The sequence below is a fragment of the Mustelus asterias genome, chromosome 8, assembly GCF_964213995.1.
Source record: "Mustelus asterias chromosome 8, sMusAst1.hap1.1, whole genome shotgun sequence".
Classification (NCBI taxonomy): domain Eukaryota; kingdom Metazoa; phylum Chordata; class Chondrichthyes; order Carcharhiniformes; family Triakidae; genus Mustelus; species Mustelus asterias.
This window is the reverse complement of record NC_135808.1, coordinates 19,248,565-19,265,449: the sequence shown is the minus strand read 5'-3', so window position 1 is coordinate 19,265,449 and position 16,885 is coordinate 19,248,565. Positions and strand designations below refer to the sequence as shown.

The 16,885-nt window shown below is 48.2% G+C and overlaps 1 protein-coding gene across 2 annotated transcripts in view; it reads right to left on the bottom strand.

The window, feature by feature from the left end:
* Window positions 1–3,566: 3,566 nt before the first annotated feature.
* gnl1 (guanine nucleotide binding protein-like 1) overlaps window positions 3,567–16,885 on the bottom strand; it is a 14,312-nt gene continuing 993 nt past the window's right edge. Inside the window, exons 2-8 of one of the 2 annotated variants that reach the window (XM_078217511.1) lie at window positions 16,047–16,254; window positions 14,011–14,106; window positions 11,676–11,861; window positions 10,887–11,065; window positions 7,691–7,865; window positions 7,368–7,508; window positions 3,567–4,043 (exon numbers count right to left, since the gene is read on the bottom strand). In XM_078217511.1, coding sequence (XP_078073637.1) covers window positions 3,784–4,043; window positions 7,368–7,508; window positions 7,691–7,865; window positions 10,887–11,065; window positions 11,676–11,861; window positions 14,011–14,106; window positions 16,047–16,254 — 1,245 coding nt within the window. In that variant the 3' untranslated portion in view covers window positions 3,567–3,783. The remainder of the gene's footprint in view (window positions 4,044–7,367; window positions 7,509–7,690; window positions 7,866–10,886; window positions 11,066–11,675; window positions 11,862–14,010; window positions 14,107–16,046; window positions 16,255–16,885) is intronic. The other variant, XM_078217513.1, reaches the window with a different exon arrangement.

The following is a 16,885-nucleotide window of genomic DNA, read 5'->3' as shown; positions in this document are numbered from 1 at the left end:
CATTTAGCCTGCTAGTCCCCCTGACACTCTGGGACCATTTAGCATGGCCAATCCATCTAATCTGCACATCTTTGGAGTGTGGGAGGAAACCAGAGCACCCGGAGGAAACCCACGCAGAGATGGGGAGAATGTGCAAACTCCACACAGTCACCCAAGGCTGGAATTGAACCTGGGTCCCTGGCTGTGAGGCATCGGTACTAACCACTGCACCACCCAGTAGAGAGGGTGACTAAGACTGGGGAGTGGTACGGATGCAGCCTGTAAACACCCCATTAGATTTTGTGGGGAATGAGGAAGCGAGGGGAGGAAAACTGCAAGGATGCATTCCCCAAACAACTGAAACGAACAGTGAAAAGGCGTTGGTCCACAGTAACAGACAGAGCACCTTAAGACTGAAAAGGACATTAATTGCTTATCAGATTGTCAGTTTCAGCTTTCCAGGCAAGGGAATGGGATGTTCATGAAGACAACAGCTGCACAATCCACCCTGTCTCATCCCTGGGAGCCAGAATTTTATTCCTTCATTCCTCTTTCTCTTCACTGAACTAGGAACAGGAGTAGGCCATTCGAACCATCTAGGCTATTCTGTAATTCCATAAGACTGAGATTCCTGGGATAGCAGGTCTGTCATATGAGGAGAGACTCAGTCGGTTAGAATTATATTCATTGGAGTTTAGATGAGTGAGAGGAATGTCATAGAAACTTCATACATAGAAACATAGACATCTCACAGGAACGCGGCCGCAGGTGACTGTCTGTGTGAAGTCTGCACGTTCTCCCCGTATCTGCGCGAGTTTCCTCCGGGTGCTCTGGTTTCCTCCTACAGTCTGAAAGATGTGCTAGTTAGGTGCATTGGCCATGCTAAATTGCCCCTTAGTGTCCAAAGATGTGCAGGTTAGGGGGAATTATCAGAATAGGTGTGTGGGTTTACAAAGATAGGGGGAGTCGGTGCAGACTTGATGGGTCGAATGGCCTCCTTCTGCATTGTAGGGATTCACTGATTGAGGGTTGACCTAATCGAGGTCTTGAAAGATACAAAGGTTTAGATAGAGAGGATAAAGAATGTTTCCTCTTGTGGGGAAAAGTATAACTAGAAGCTATCAATATAAGATAGTCACCAATAAATCTGAATTCTGAAGCATCTTCTTTACCTAGAGAAAATGTTTAAAGTTTATTTATTAGTGACACTAGTAGGCTTACATTAACACTGCAATGAAGTTACAGTGAAAGTCCCCTAGTCGCCACACTCCAGCACCTGTTCGGGTTACACTGAGGGAGAATTTAGCATGGCCAATGCACCCAAGCAGCATATCTTTCGGACTGTGGGAGGAAACCGGAGCACCCGGAGGAAACCCACGCAGACACAGGGAGAACGTGCAGACCCCGCACAGTCATCCAAGCTGGGAATTGAACCGTGTACCTAGCGCTGTGAGGCAGCAGTGCTAACCACCGTGCCAGCTGGAGTGGTGCGAATGCAGAACTCACTGCCACAGAGAGTGGTCAAAGCCAATAGAATGGATTGGCAGGTCTGTCATATGAGGGGAGACTAAGTCAGTTCAGATTATATTCACTGGAGTTTAGAACAGTGAGAGGGGATTTCATAGAAATATATAAAATTCTAACAGGGTTAGACAGGGTAGATTCAGAAAGAATGTTCCTGATGGTGGCGGAGTCCAGAACTAGGGGTCAGAGTTTGAGGATAAAGGGTAAACCTTTTAGGACTGAGATGGGGAGAAACTTCTTTACCCAGAGGGTGGTGAATGTGTGGAATTCACTACCGCAGAAAGTAGTTCAGACCAAAACACCTAATTTCAAGAAGAAATTAGATATAGCTCTTGGGGCTAAAGGGAACAAGGGATATGGGGTGGGGTGGAAATCAGGGTATTGAATTCAATGATCAGCCATGATCAAGATGAATGGCGGAGCAGGCTCGAAGGGCCGAATGGCCTCCTCCTGCTTCTAGTTTCTATGAGACCATAACTCCACTTTTCTATCTAATGCCCCTTCCCCAACCCCACCCCACTCCATAATCATCGATAGATCAGAGATCTAATTCAGCCATGAACATATTCAATGACCCAGCCACTACCATCCCTGGGGAAGAGAATTTCAGATTAGTGACAATCTGATAAGCAATTAATCCCCTTTTCAGTCTTAAATAGGAGTTATTTTGTAACTGTGCCCCACCCCCTCATTCTAGGTTAGCCCACGAGGGGTAGCATCCTCTCAGCATCACCATGTCAAACCCCTTGCAGTATCTTATGTTTCAATAAGATCACCTCTCGTTCTGCTAAACACCGTGTAGGTCCAAACTGCTCCATCTTTTCTCATTAAGACAAACCCCTTCATCCCAGGAATATGTCCAGTGAACCTTCCCCGAACTGCCTCCAATGTAAATATGTTCTTCCTGAAGTAACTTCACATTGTACTCTAGGTGTGCCCTGCATGAATGCAGCACAAGTTCATTTATATTTATATGTTTAAGCTCCATCCCTCTTGCAATGGAGTCTATCATTCAATTTGTCTCCCTGGTTACCTGTAAGCTAATCTTTTATGTACAAGGACACCGAGATTCCTCCATACTGCAGCATTCTGGACCCTCTCCATTTAAATAATACTGCTTTTCTATCCTTCCCGCCAAACTGGACAATCTCACATTTCCCCACATTATACTCGATCTGCACTCACTTAACATTCTTCGTATATTCCTCTCACAACTTACTTTCCTATCCTTGTATCACCTGCAAACCTGGCTGCAGTGCTGTTGTCCTTTCATTCAGTCACTAATATAGATTGAAAATAGTTGAGGCCCCTGCACTGATCCCAGTGGCTCGAGTGAGCTGAAAACGACCCATTCATCTCAGTTAGTGTTTCAGCCAATCCTCTACCCACATTAGTACATCACCCCCCATCCCAACACCATCAGCTGCACCTGCAAATGCATCCCTCCTCCCCGCAAGAATGAATGGGAGCTTTAATGTACTTACTGAATGGCTTTTGGAAATACATTACATCTACTGGCTCTCCTTTATCCTCCCTGCTTGTTGCGCCCTCAAGGAACACTGACAAGTCTGTCGAACGTAATTTTCTTTTCAAAAATCATGACAACTTTGCCCGTTTGTACTATGGTTTTTCTTGTTATTAAATCCTTACTTAAAAAGTTGGTTCCAGCATTTTCCTCAATGACAGATGTTAGGCTAACTGGACTGTAGTCTGCTTTGGCAGCCTCCCTTCTTAATACAGCCATTACATTTGTGGTTTTCCAATCCACTGGGAATTCTGCAGAATCCAGGAAGATTAAAACCGATGCATCCACCACCTCTGCAGCCATTTCCTATCAGGACACAGGCCCTCAGGAGAACAACCCAGGTTTTTCCTGTCGCTTCCCGTAACTGGAATCCCAGGATCCATCTGAGTAAATTGCTTCTGTATTTTCTCCAAAGACGTTGAAACCTTCCTAAAGAGCGATCTGGCTGACCGAGACAGCAAAGGTTGATCAGGTCATTCGCTCACATTTAGCCCTTCCTGTGCAGAGCGCAATAAACACAAGATGGTGAATAGCAAGCTGCAATTGCTAAGGTAAATAAAGCTTTATTGGAATAGAACAATACATTAACAGTAAGGATTGGAATGGGTCGCCCCAATGCACTCCGGAATGAAGTAATACACAGCAGGGGCAATCACTGCTGCAGGAAGATGCACATGCATCAATTTTCTATTCAAGTTTACAAAAGTTCCTGGGTCCCACATTCCCAGCACCGTGTGGTCCGGTGCAGCAAAAGGTTAACACTCGTCATCCCGGAGAAGGGCAAACTTGTTCTTGCTGAGAAAGGCTCCCTTGTGCCCTTTACCCATGTCCCCGCCCTCGCCTCCCTCCTCCTCTTCCTCCTCCTCCTCCTCATCTGCGTCATGGTCTTTCTCATCGTCCTCCTGGTCAGAGCTGGAGATCTCATCCTCGTCTTCGGAGCTCTGTTTGCTCTGCTGCCGGTGCGCCTCCTGAAGGGCCGCAATCTCCAGGGTCTCGGCGTGCTGCTGCCAGTCCCCTAAGGGGCAGAGAGCGAGAGAGAGACAACTTAAATTACTTACATCTGCTCTGCTTACTCCCCACTAACCCATTTTGCGCTCATCCCTTTAAGATGCCAAGTGTCGGACAGCCAACTGTCAGTCACATTGGCATTGGCCATCGAACCCATCGTGCTCAGTCCCTTAATCCCTGGACAGCTGTTCCATAGAATCAGACCGTACAGATGTTCATCTAGCCCATTACCCTGTCTGTGGGTGCAATCCAGATCGCAACTACTCACTGAAACAGTAATACAAAATCCCCGATTTCTCCCCTGCAGCACTTCTGTTTCCCGTTTCCTCTGGTGACCAATGAATCTGTCAACAGGAAAAGTTCCTCTCCACCTCACATTTCATCTTTTAAAATTCCATTCAGGAGAGGAGTTCGGAGAGCAGTGTGGCTGGATCAAAACCCTCGAACTCCCTCCCTAACAGCACTGAGCTGTACCTACTCCACATGGTCTGCAGCGGTTCAAGGCGGCAGCTCACCACTACCTTCCCAAGGGGGATCAGGGGTGGGCAGCCACATTTTGGCCGAGGCAGCAACATCTGCATTCCAGAAACAAAGAGAACTCTTCACATAAAGGGTGGTCAAAGTATCAAACTCTCTCATGAAAGGTAATGGGAGAAGAGCAGGGGGCGTGGGACTCATTGGATAGGTCCTTCAGTGAGCCAGCACAAGACACACAATGGGCTGAATTGCCTTCTCCTGTGTAGTAAGATGCTACACTTAAAGAAAAATAGTGCACAGCAGCTCCAACATCTACATTAGATGAAGGTGTTGTCCAATTCTGTCCATGCCCTCCCCCAGTGGGTGATTTATCAACCCAGAGATAGTTAAATAATGAACAGTGAATTGTTGTGGTTGTGTCGAGGATCCATACGCGGATAGTGGCAATGTCCCAGTCACATTATCGCGTGAACTGTACCCGGCGCTGGTAACTGAAGCAAAGGAAGCACTAGAGGCAGTGCCCAGAGAGGCAACAAGAGGTAGATAAATCACCTGGACCGGATGGACTACACCCCAGTGTTCTAAAAGAGATAGCTGAGGAAATTGTGGAGGCATTGGTGGTGATCTTTCAGGAATCATTGGAGGCAGGGAGGGTCCCAGAGGACTGGAAAATAGCGAATGTAACTCTGCTGTTTAAGAAGGGAGGGAGGCAGCAGGCGGGAAATTATAGGCCGGTTAGCCTGGCTTTGGCCATTGGCAAAATTTTTAAGTCCATTATTAAAGATGAGATCGCAGAGTACTTGGAAGTGCATGATAAAGTAGGACTGAGTCAGCACGGCTTTGTCAAGGGGAGGTCATGTCTGACAAATCTGAGAGTTCTTTGAGGAGGTAACAAGGAAGTTAGATAAAGGAGAGCCAATGGACGTGATTTATTTAGATTTCCAGAAGGCCTTTGACAAGGTGCCTCATAGGAGACTGTTAAATAAGTTAAGAGCCCAAAGTGTTACGGGTAAGATCCTGGCATGGAGAGAGGATTGATTGACTGGCAGAAGGCAGAGAGTGGGGATAAAGGGGTTTTTCTCAGGATGGCAGCCGGTGACTAGTGTGCCTCAGGGGTCAGTGCTGGGACTACAACTTTTCACAATATACATTAACGATTTGGAGGAAGGAACTGAAGGCACTGTTGCTAAGTTTTCAGATGATACAAAGATGTGTAAAGGGACAGGTAATATTGAGGAAGCAGGGGGACTGCAGAAGGACTTGGACAGGGAGGAGAGTGGGCAAACAAGTGACAGATAGATGAATACAATGTGGAAAAGTGTGAAGTTATGCACTTTGGAAGGAGGAATGGAGGCATAGACTATTTTCTAAATGGGAAAATAGTTAGGAAATCAGGAACACAAAGGGACTTGGGAGTCATTGTTCAAGATTCTCTTAAGGTTAACGTGCAGGTTCAGTCGACAGTTAAGAAGGCAAATTCATGTCGAGAGGGCTAGAATACAAGAGCAAGGATGTACTTCTGAGGCTGTATAAGGCTCAGGTCAGACCCCATTTGGAGTATCGTGAGCAGTTTTGGACCCCATAATCTAAGGAAGGATGTGCTGACCTTGGAAAGGGTCCAGAGGAGGTTCACAAGAATGATCCCTGGAATGAAGAGCTTGTTGCTTGAGGAACGGTTGAGGAGTCTGGGTCTGTACTCGGAGTTTAGAAGGATGAGGGGGGATCTTATTGAAACTTACAGGATACTGCGAGGCCTGGATAGAGTGGACGTAAAGAGGATGTTTCCACAAGTAGGAAAAACTGGAACCAAAGGGCACAACCTCAGGCTAAAGGGACGAACCTTTAAAACAGAGATGAGGAAGAATTGCTTCAGCCAGAATGTGGTGAATCTGTGGATCTCTTTGCCGCAGAAGGCTGTGGAGGCCGGGTCATTGAGTGTCTTTAAGATAGAGATAGATAGGTTCTCAATTAATAAGGGGATCAGGGATTATGGGGAAAAGGCAGGAGAATGGGAATGAGGAAAAAAAAAATCAGCCATGACTGAATGGCGGAGCAGACTCGATGGGCCGAGTGGCCTAATTCTGCTCCTATGTCTTATGGTCTTAACAGTCCAATCTCTCATGTCAAGGAGGTGCGAGGAAAGACAGGATAACTTTTTCCACTTCGTTATAAGACCAGGCAAACATTCTACAAACATTCAATCCCTCCACCACCGACGCTCAGTAGCAGCAGTGTGTACTATCTACAAGATGCACTGCAGCAATTCACCAAAGATCCTTAGACAGCACCTTCCAAACCCACGACCACTTCCATCTAGAAGGACAAGGGCAGCAGATACATGGGAACACCACCTGCAAGTTCCCATCCAAGCCAATCACCATCCTGACTTGGAAATATATCGGCCGTTCCTTTGCAGTCGCTGTGTCAAAATCCTGGAATTCCCTCCCTAATGGCATTGTGGGTCAACCCACAGCCTGTGGACTGCAGCGATTCAAGGCAGCAGCTCACCACCACCTACCTTCTCAAGGGCAGTTAGGATGGGCAATAAATGCTGGCCAGCCAGCGACGCCCATGTCCCACGAATGAATAAAAAGAAAATGAGACATGCTCTTAAATGTTGCGAGGAAATAACAGGGAAAGAGCATTCCAGAATTCGGCAGGACACCTCATTCCAAACTCCAGCAGCTCGATCCCCACACCGACACCTCATTCCAAACTCCAGCAGCTCTATCCCCACACTGACACCTCATTCCAAACTCCAGCAGCTCGATTCCCACACTGACACCTCATTCCAAACTCCAGCAGGCTCGATCCCCACACTGACACTTGATGGAAAAGTTGATCGAGCGCTCACCTTTCTGCAGGGTGTAACCTGGCGGTCTCATGCACAGACACAGACGTCCGTCCACTGTCAGTCGGAGGATGCTGTTAGCGGCTCGGTACACGTCATTCCGCGCAGCTTTAGCTGTCTTGTAACCCCTCTTCTCTGCCCAGGCTGCAAAGAGACAAATAACAGAGGGTGTGAGAGGAGGACAGGGACTCTCATCCCAGGTCCCCAGCCATTAGTAATACCAGACAGAGGCACCAAAAACCTTTCCAACCTGTAGATTTTTTAAAAAATCAATGCGCCAACCCTTTCTCTTAACCCAGCAACTCCTGACTTTTTTGCACAGTTACCTTCACAGATGTCCCAGGCTGTGAACTTGGCTTCGGTCTGCTCCCCGGGCTTGTCCTCCTCCAAGTTGGGGTGCCTGAGTTTCAGCAGCTTCGGTACAGGAATTCTCGCAGCCAGGTAACCAACCGAGGTGTAAGGCTCCTGGATCTGTGCTATTGGATAAATTCCAGAGAGAATCTAGAGAGCGGGAGAGGCAAAACCACATTCATTAGGAAGGAGGCAAGTGACTCAGCCAAGTGGAGGGTGAATGATCTGCATGTTTTAAAAAAATTAAATCTATCATTTAAATGACAGCCCATTTAGCTGTCACCCACAACTAGAGACTGCCTTGTGAGTCAGAACTCTACTGGTTCAAGTCTCATTGTAGAGCCCGGAGCACAAAAGCTTGGTTGACCTTTAAATACAGCGCTGAGGAAGTGACAAAAGGTCTTGTGGTGCAGTGAGTTGACGACCTGAGCCAGGCACTCCGGGTTCGAGTCCCACCCCAGGGCCTGATGGTCAAGGAAGGTGCACTCACAGCAGGCCAAACAGGCTGAGCATCAACCTGCAAAATCCCTCCAACACACCAATGGTAAGAGCGGGAGACAGTCCTGGGTCAGCTGGGTGGTGGAAAGGAAGTTGAAGCCTTTACCATCATTGTCCATAGTTCTGGATTGCAACATGCGTGTTTAAGGCACATGTTGCCACAGTGACTTGGATTCCCCGAGTGAACCATATAAACACAGCGCCCCTGCTGAGGGAGCGCTGTCGGTGGCGGCTTCCCCCGAGTGGGACATTAGAGATCCCATCTTCCAACTCAGGTGGCTGAGATGTTTCCCAACGTCACTATCATGTAGAAGAGCAAGGCAGTTATTCATAGAAATCATAGAAACCCTACAGTGCAGAAGGAGGCCATTCGGCCCATCGAGTCTGCACCGACCACAATCCCACCCAGGCCCTACCCCCACATATTTTACCCACTAATCCCTCTAACCGACGCATCTCAGGACTCTAAGGGGCAATTTTTAACCTGGCCAATCAACCTAACCCGCACATCTTTTTTGAACTGTGGGAGGAAACCGGAGCACCCGGAGGAAACCCACGCAGACACGAGGAGAACGTGCAAACTCCACACAGTGACCCAAGCCGGGAATTGAACCCAGGTCCCTGGAGCTGTGAAGCAGCAGTGCTAACCACTGTGCTACCGTGCCGCCCCTTATTGCCAAGGTTCTGGCCCATATTGAACCACCAATCAATTATCTGGCTGTTCTCTCATTGCAATTTGAGAGACCTTGCCCTGTGCAAACTATCACAACAGTGATTACACTTCAAACTATACTTAACTGGCCCATACTTTGGGACATTTTGTGGTTGTGAAAGATGCAAGTCTTTCTTTCAGTCCTTTGGTTCAGTGTCAGTACACATCCTGAAGTGGTGCAACAGACCCAATCTCTGGTCTGTTATTTGAATCTCAGACAGAGTGTCTGCTGTTAGGGCCATTACATTTACACAAACTACTCCTGGGTCGCAGCCTGGCTTGCTGCCATCAACCGCCATCTCCTGACCCCCGAATAGGAAATGCATGCACTGAGGAAGTGCGAGCCAAGGGCTCAGCTGTGAGGACCTTCACGACCAAATGTCCCATCACCATCCCTGGGTATGTACTGTCATGATGTGGAGATGCCGGCGTTGGACTCTTCCTGTTGGGGAGCACTTCAGCGGTCACGGGCATTCGGCCTCTGATATTCGGGTAAGCGTTCTCCAAGGCGGCCTTCGCGACACACGACAGCGCAGAGTCGCTGAGCAGAAACTGATAGCCAAGTTCCGCACACACAAGGACGGCCTCAACCGGGATATTGGGTTCATGTCACAATATTTGTAACTCCCACAGTTGCGTGGACCTGCAGAGTTTCACTGGCTGTCTTGTCTGGAGACAATACACATCTTTTTAGCCTGTCTTGATGCTCTCTCCACTCCCATTGTTTTGTTTCTTAAAGACTGGATTAGTTGTAAGTATTCGCATTCCAACCATTATTCATGTAAATTGAGTCTGTGTCTTTATAAATTCTGTTTGTGAACAGAATTCCCACTCACCTGAAGAAGGGGCTTAGAGCCTCGAAAGCTTGTGTGGCTTTTGCTACCAAATAAACCTGTTGGACTTTAACCTGGTGTTGTTAAACTTCTTACTGTATGTACTGTCACACCAACAGGACAGACCCACCGGAGGTGGTGAAGGTACACAATTGGGAGGGGAGTGTCCCTGGGAGCATACAACATTGAACCTGGACTCTATGAAGTCTCATGGCATTGGTAGGAATAACCACTGCAAGGTCCTTGTGGAGACAAATCTCCATCTTCATACAGGGAATGGATACTATCCATCATGTTGGTGGCACCATCACCACAGTTGTAAATGGGATAGACTTCAAATAGGTCTAGCAACGCAAACCAGAAATCCATGAGGGACTGTGGGCTACAAGGAGAAGGAAGGAGGAGTGGACATCAGAAGAACACTGGGTAAGATCAGTAACCCACCCAACGTCAGAAACCTCTCACCCCTTGTCATTATAAAATTTGATGCCTTATCAACGACTTTGGGCCTTTTCCGCAAAAGTTAATTTACAAATATCACGACCCAGTCTCCGAAGTTCCTGTGAAACACATTGTCCAGTGATGCACAACCTAGGCCAGTGAGTGGCTCTCCTACATCTCTAGTGGGCAGCGTGATTGAAATCGGGCTTGTTCACCAACCACGAACCCATGAATAAGATTAAATACATTGAATACACGCTGAAAATTTCAGAACAAGTTATAGAAAATGCTTAATCATTTATATATTAATAGAACTGTCATCAACTTCAAATGGTAAAAAATATTTACACTTGGATACAGAGGAGCGCGAGGCTCTCTCAGTCAATGTTGTGAGCAATCAGCACGCACCTCACTTCACCGGCCCTCGCACTACGTGTGGGTCACTTCAGTCATGCTGGTAGGAAAAAAAACTAGAGAATGTGGCAAACCTGCATGTGGGAAAAGGTCAACAAAATGTCGCGTGTACCGCACTCAGAACCCAGCTGGGCCACACAAGGCCCCCAGGTCGCTCACCACTGAACATGGCACCAATAAAAGGTCCCAAGCCAAGTGTTTATGCTGCAGCTTATCTGTCACCTTCCTGAATCCAGTCGTTCCCGTGCACGCGAGCACCGCCATTAAACTAACCTGCTGCTGACGGTCCACAAGGGACGGGAAGATGAGACCCGGGCAGTCGCAAAGCTTGACGGTGGGAGTCAGGAAGTAGGTCTGGAAGTACTTGGTGTGGCCGGGGGTACGGGACACGCTCACCACCTTCTTCCCCACCAGGCCGTTAATGAGAGACGACTTGCCCACGTTGGGAAACCCTGATGGGAGGAGGGAAGTGAGGAAAGAGAAGGTTTTTGCACACCGCATTTCAAAACCCCTGTGCAAATTCACGACATGAGAAAGGTGGTGAACTTCTCTCCGAATAGAGGCAGCCGAAATGAAAAAGACACAGAGGGCAGCGGCAGAGCATCTGTTCCACCGCTTGGGGCATTTTCCACATCGCATTCTGAACAACTTTGTACACATGATCACTGAGCTCCCATTAGAAAACCCGATTAGGAGAGGTTTGGGGGGGGGGGGGGGGGGGGGGGGTGGCTGTGGAGAGAGGAAACAGGGGATGCTGGGGAAATAAGTTAGAGGGGGTGGTGGGGGAGGAGAAGTGGAGGGGGGGGGGAAAGAGGAGGGGGAAGGGTAAGAAAGGAGAGAGGGAGGAGACATACTGTGCAGCACTGCCATCTGCTGGCCATCCAAGCATCCTGCATCAGCAGCAGCAATCACTCGGAAAGGAAAATGTGAGCACTTAAGATTGGGGAAGAAACTTTGTTTTCAGCAGCTACCACATATCCCCCCACCACCCCAGAAACATCAAACCACACCACACCACCCCACCCACGATGAAGGCCAATCGGATTGGTCGTGCCTGCTCACCTACGCAGCCCACGGTGAGGATGCCATCCTTGTACAGTTCATCCACCAGTGTGCACATTTCCATAGCAGAGTCTGTCTGATGCTCCACCAGGACAGCATCGTCTTCATCCTCCTCGTCCGTCAGGTCTTCGTGCTGAGTGTTTGCCGCGTCACGCTCCATCTTCTCTTTCCAACTGGTCAAGTCCACTATAGCAAGAGACACAGAAACAATTACACAACTGGAGGATGAGGGAGGGGAATCTGTTCTGGGATACATAGCACAAACATCCACTCCCAGTGCCACCAGCACACACTGACAGCCACGTGTACCATCTGCAAGATGCACCGCAGCAACTTCTAACCCACGACCACTACCATCTAGAAGGGCAGGCAGTATAGTGGCCCAGTGATTAGCACTGCTGCCTCACAGCGGCAGGGACATGGGTTCAATTCCAGCCTCGGGTCACTGTCTTTGTGGAGTTTGTCGTTCTTCCAGTGTCTGTGTGGGTTTCCTCCGGCTGCTCCGGTTTCCTCCCACACTCCAAAGATGTGTAGGTTAGGTGGATTGGCCACGATAAATTGCCCCTTAGTTTCAGAGGGATTAGCAGGGTAAATACACAGGGTTATGGGGATAGGGCCTGGGTGGATTGTTGTCAGTGCAGACTCAATGGGCCAAAGGTCTCCCTCTGCACTGTAGGGATTCTACGACCAAGACAGTGGGAAGACCCCACCACTTGGAGGTTCCCCTCCAAACCACTCACCATTCTGATTTGGAAATATAACGGCTGTTCCTTCACTGTCGCTGGGTCAAAATCCTGGAACTCCCTCCCTAACAGCACTGTGGGTGTACCTACACCACAGGGATTGCAGCTGTTCAAGGCGGCAGCTCACCACCACCTTTTCAAGGGGTAAGTAGGGATGGTCAATAAATGCTGACCGAGTCAGCGATGCCCACATCCCATGAATGAATTTTAAAAATGGAGGATGTTTTGGTACAGTTGTACAGAGCTTTGCTTAGATTGTATCTGGAATAACAGCATTCTGGGGACACCGTAACAACCCCCTTGATATACCGTGCTTTTGACTTGAGGATGGTGGGGCACGCGCAGCGCAGTTTCACCAGAAGAATACTGGAGCTAAGCAGCTTAAATTTCAAGAGCCGCTTGCACAGAATAGTCTCGCATGCCCTCAGATATAAAGGACTATGGGTGAATCTAACAGAGAAGTTCATGGGCAGCATGGTGGCACAGTGGTTAGCACTGCTACTTCACAGCGCCAGGGACCCAGGTTCGATTCCCAGCTTGGCTCACTGTCTGTGCAGAGTCTGCACATTCTCCCCGTGTCTGTGGGGTTTCCTCCGGGTGCTCCGGTTTCCTCCTACAGTCTGAAAGATGCGCTGGTTAGGTGCATTGACCATGTTAAATTCTCCCTCAGTGTACCCGAACAGGCGCCAGAGTGTGGCAACCTGGGGATTTTCACAGTAACTTCATTGCAGTGTGAATGTAAGCCGACTTGTGATTAATAAATAAGTAAAATAAAACGATGATTGAAGGCTGAGACGGAAAGGGAGAAAATCTTTCCTCTGGTGGGGAGGAATCCAGGGCAAGTGAGCTTCAATCTTAAATACAGAGTCAGAGTGTTCAGAGCCTTTGTCAGCAGCTGCTTCAGCACACAAAGAACAGTGGGAATCTGGAACTCTCCTCCTCCATAAAGCTGCTGAGGATAAGATTCAACAGAAACAGATAGATTTTTTCTGGGTATTAAGGGTTATGGAATCAAGGTGACAGATGGGTTTGACATGCAGTTTGAGGCTAAGGGGTCTAGCCAAATGGCAGAGGAATTTTTTAGTTTTCAAACTACAGATGAGGGGATTTCAGTCAGTTATGTAGAGACCCTGCAAAAGCTGGGATTTACTCGCCTTAGGGCAGAGACGGATAAGGGGTGAACCTAAGAGAGGCATTCAAAATGACACGGAGGCTTTGGTAAGAATCAACAGGTTGACAACTCGAGGCTACTAGTCTAAAATAACTGGCAAAAGACGAGATGGGAACGGAGGGGAGATTTCTTCACACCAGTGGGTGGCTGAGATTGGGAAAAGACAAAGGGGTGGTGGAACCAGATTCAAACATGAGGCACATTTGTGAAACAGGGCTGCAGTTATATTGGGGGGGAAAAGAAGAGAGACTGTAGATTAAATTGGAAGCTCCTTCAAAAGAACCAGCACAGGTATGATAGGTCAAATGGCCTCTATTCCCTCTCCCGTCCCCGTGCTGCAAGATTATGCGTGCGGTGAAATTATTCTGATCAGTTTCCGAGCGTTTCAGTGTCTTGAGGCACCAAGGGTTCCGAGCCTTACCTTTCCCTTGCGTGATGGTCTCACAGGCTTTAAGGAGTTGCTTCGGCCCCACAGCCATTGTCTTGACTCGCCTCCTCCGCCTCCGCTTCTGGAAAACTAAACTCCAGAACAGACAAGTGGAATGAAACGCAGAGTCCGGCTGGTCAAGCTTTAATTACTAAAGAGACGCACATTCACACTCTGAAAATAATTATCTGACATCACTAAAACTGGCCATCACTTATGCCACCTGTCAGAGAGGGCTGGTGGTGAAGTGGGGGGGGGTCTCAGAGACTTATAAAATTCTAACAGGACTAGACAGGGTAGATGCAGGGAGGATGTTCCCGATGGTGAGGAAGTCCAGAATCAGGGTCCACAGTCTGAGGATTCGGGGTAGACCATTTGGGACGGAGGTGAGGAGACATTTCTTCACCCAAAGAGCGGTGAGTCTGTGGAATTTATTACCACAGGAAGTAGTTGATGCCAAAATACTGAATGTATTCAAGAGGCGGCTGGATATAGCACTTGGGGCGAATGGGATCAAAGGTTATGGGGAGAAAGCAGGATTAGGCTACTGAGTTGGATGATCAGCCATGATCGTAATGAATAGTGGGGCAGGCTCGAAGGGCCGAATGGCCTCCTCCTGCTTCTATCTTCTATGTTTCTAAACAACTCTTTCACATGCCTCTCTTGTGAGGGGAACTAAGACTTAGCGCTATGTTTTTTGCAAAATAGATATAGATACCTTCATGGCTATTCTATTTATAAAGTTTTTAAAATTGGACAAAGACCTTTTTAAAGATGGCTGAATCCACATCAATCAAAAGGTGGTATCAAAGAAACTTGCATCTCGTTACCCTATAGATGTACTAACATCCCCCCCACACCTTTCTCACCCCAGTAGAACGTCATTTGCATTTCAGAACGCAGGTTGGCCAACCAGAGAACGGAGTGGGAATGGAGGGATACAAAAGAATGGTCTAGTTTGGACCAGAGACGGCGGGGGCTTGGAGGGCCGAAGGGCCTGTTCCTGTGTTGTATTGTTCTTTGTTCAGAGTCTACTTGTCTGCTAGGACAAAGAGCCCTGCAATCTTGCTTTAAATTCTTAATGGGTGAGACAATGAACCATCTCGGGGACCCAGGCAAGGGATACACATTAATGGTGGAACTAGTTATATTGCCTCGCTGTACTGCAAACTCAGTCTGCTGTTTGCCATCCTAAAAGCAGCCTCACAGAAAAGGGTTCTGCCCAGGTGGAATATCTGGCCCCATTTACACTGCTTCCGCTGGAAATTTCATACCATTTCTCACAAGACTGATTTGCCTATTTCAGTGCAAAGTCAACTCCACTGAAAAAGTTGTACAGCATTGGTTTTCAGCCCACCGACCCTCATAAAGGAATACCTCATTGGACTTTGATTCTGGATCCAAGTCAAACAGCATTTATTTTTTTCTCCCCGCACTATAAATCTCTCTTTTCTCTATCCCTCTTTCACTGCATGAATGCAAAGGAGGAAACACTGCCACCGCACCTCTGAGGGTGTGCAAATAAACTAACCCTTTGACCTCATCCTCTCACGAGTTTGCTGTGGAGTTATTAATAGAAAACTGGATCGCACTAAAACAGAGGAGTTGGGAAATACGCCACTGCTTATTAAGGGGTGAAAAAAAAAATCAAATCAGCGTCTGTTGATGGACGGGGAGTGAGAGGAGAAGTTAGTGCTGTTTAAGTTAACCCCCTTCCTGTCCGTAACAGAAGTTTACAGTCAGACACTGGGCAGCCTGTTCCCAGTGGAAAGGGGAGGGGGGGGGGGGGGTTTAACCCTCTCACCCACCTCTCCTCACATTCAGTCTAGTTCCATCACAGCTCAGGGTGGAAGTGTTTGGCAGTGACCAGGTGGAGATAGTGTAACGGGTGGATGGGCCTGGCTGGATGGCACAGCTCTGTTCCTCCCACAGCAATGTAGACCAGGCTAGATAAAGGCCGTACACCGCCCGCTCTGATTCAACACCAAAGCTAAACCAGCAGCCACGGCACAGGTCCAGCCACTACTTACCAGCACTGGGGTCTGTCTCACCCGGTTTCTCCCGCGGGTACGACGTAAAGCAGAGCACATGGAGCTGCGGGAACTTCTGCTGGAAATAATGTTTCCAAGCTGCCACGAGGGAGGGTGGAGCCAGGTCAATCTTATTCAGCACCAGGATAATATTCCTCTTCATTTCCCGGGTTACGTAGTCGTAAAGTGCCGGGGAAAAGTGAATCACCTGGAAGGGGGGGTAGGGGGGGTGGGGAGAGAGAGAGAGGAAGGAACTGGCTCAAGAAAGAAATCGGTAAGTAAAGAGGTGTACCAGGTAGAATAATCATAGCTGGCTTTTCTTAATATATTGGTGTGTGTGGGGGAATATGTATGTATATTATATGTTTTGCATATTTCTGCACATATTTGTGCATTTATGTATCTGTATTATAAACTGTGTCGTCAACATCACCTCATTAACCCCCCTACAAATAAGGTAAGAGGTCTCCTCAGTAGAGAATGGATCAGTAAAGAATATACAGGAGGCAACAACAGCCACTTTCATTTGTATGAAGTGTTCCAAGATATTTCCCAAGAGCATTTCCCAGGCAGCACAGTGGTTAGCATTGCTGTCTCACAGCACCAGGGATTCGATTCCACCCGGGTTCGATTCCACCCTAGGGTGATTGTCTGTGCGGAGTCTGCACGTTCTCCCCGTGTCTGCGTGGGTTTCCTCCGGGTGCTCTGGTTTCCTCCCACAGTCCCAAAAAATGTGCAGGTTAGGTGGATTGGCCATGCTAAATTGCCCCATAGTGTCCAAAGATGGGGTGGGTTAGGTGGATTATGCATGGGGTTACGGGGATAGGGCAGAGGGGCGA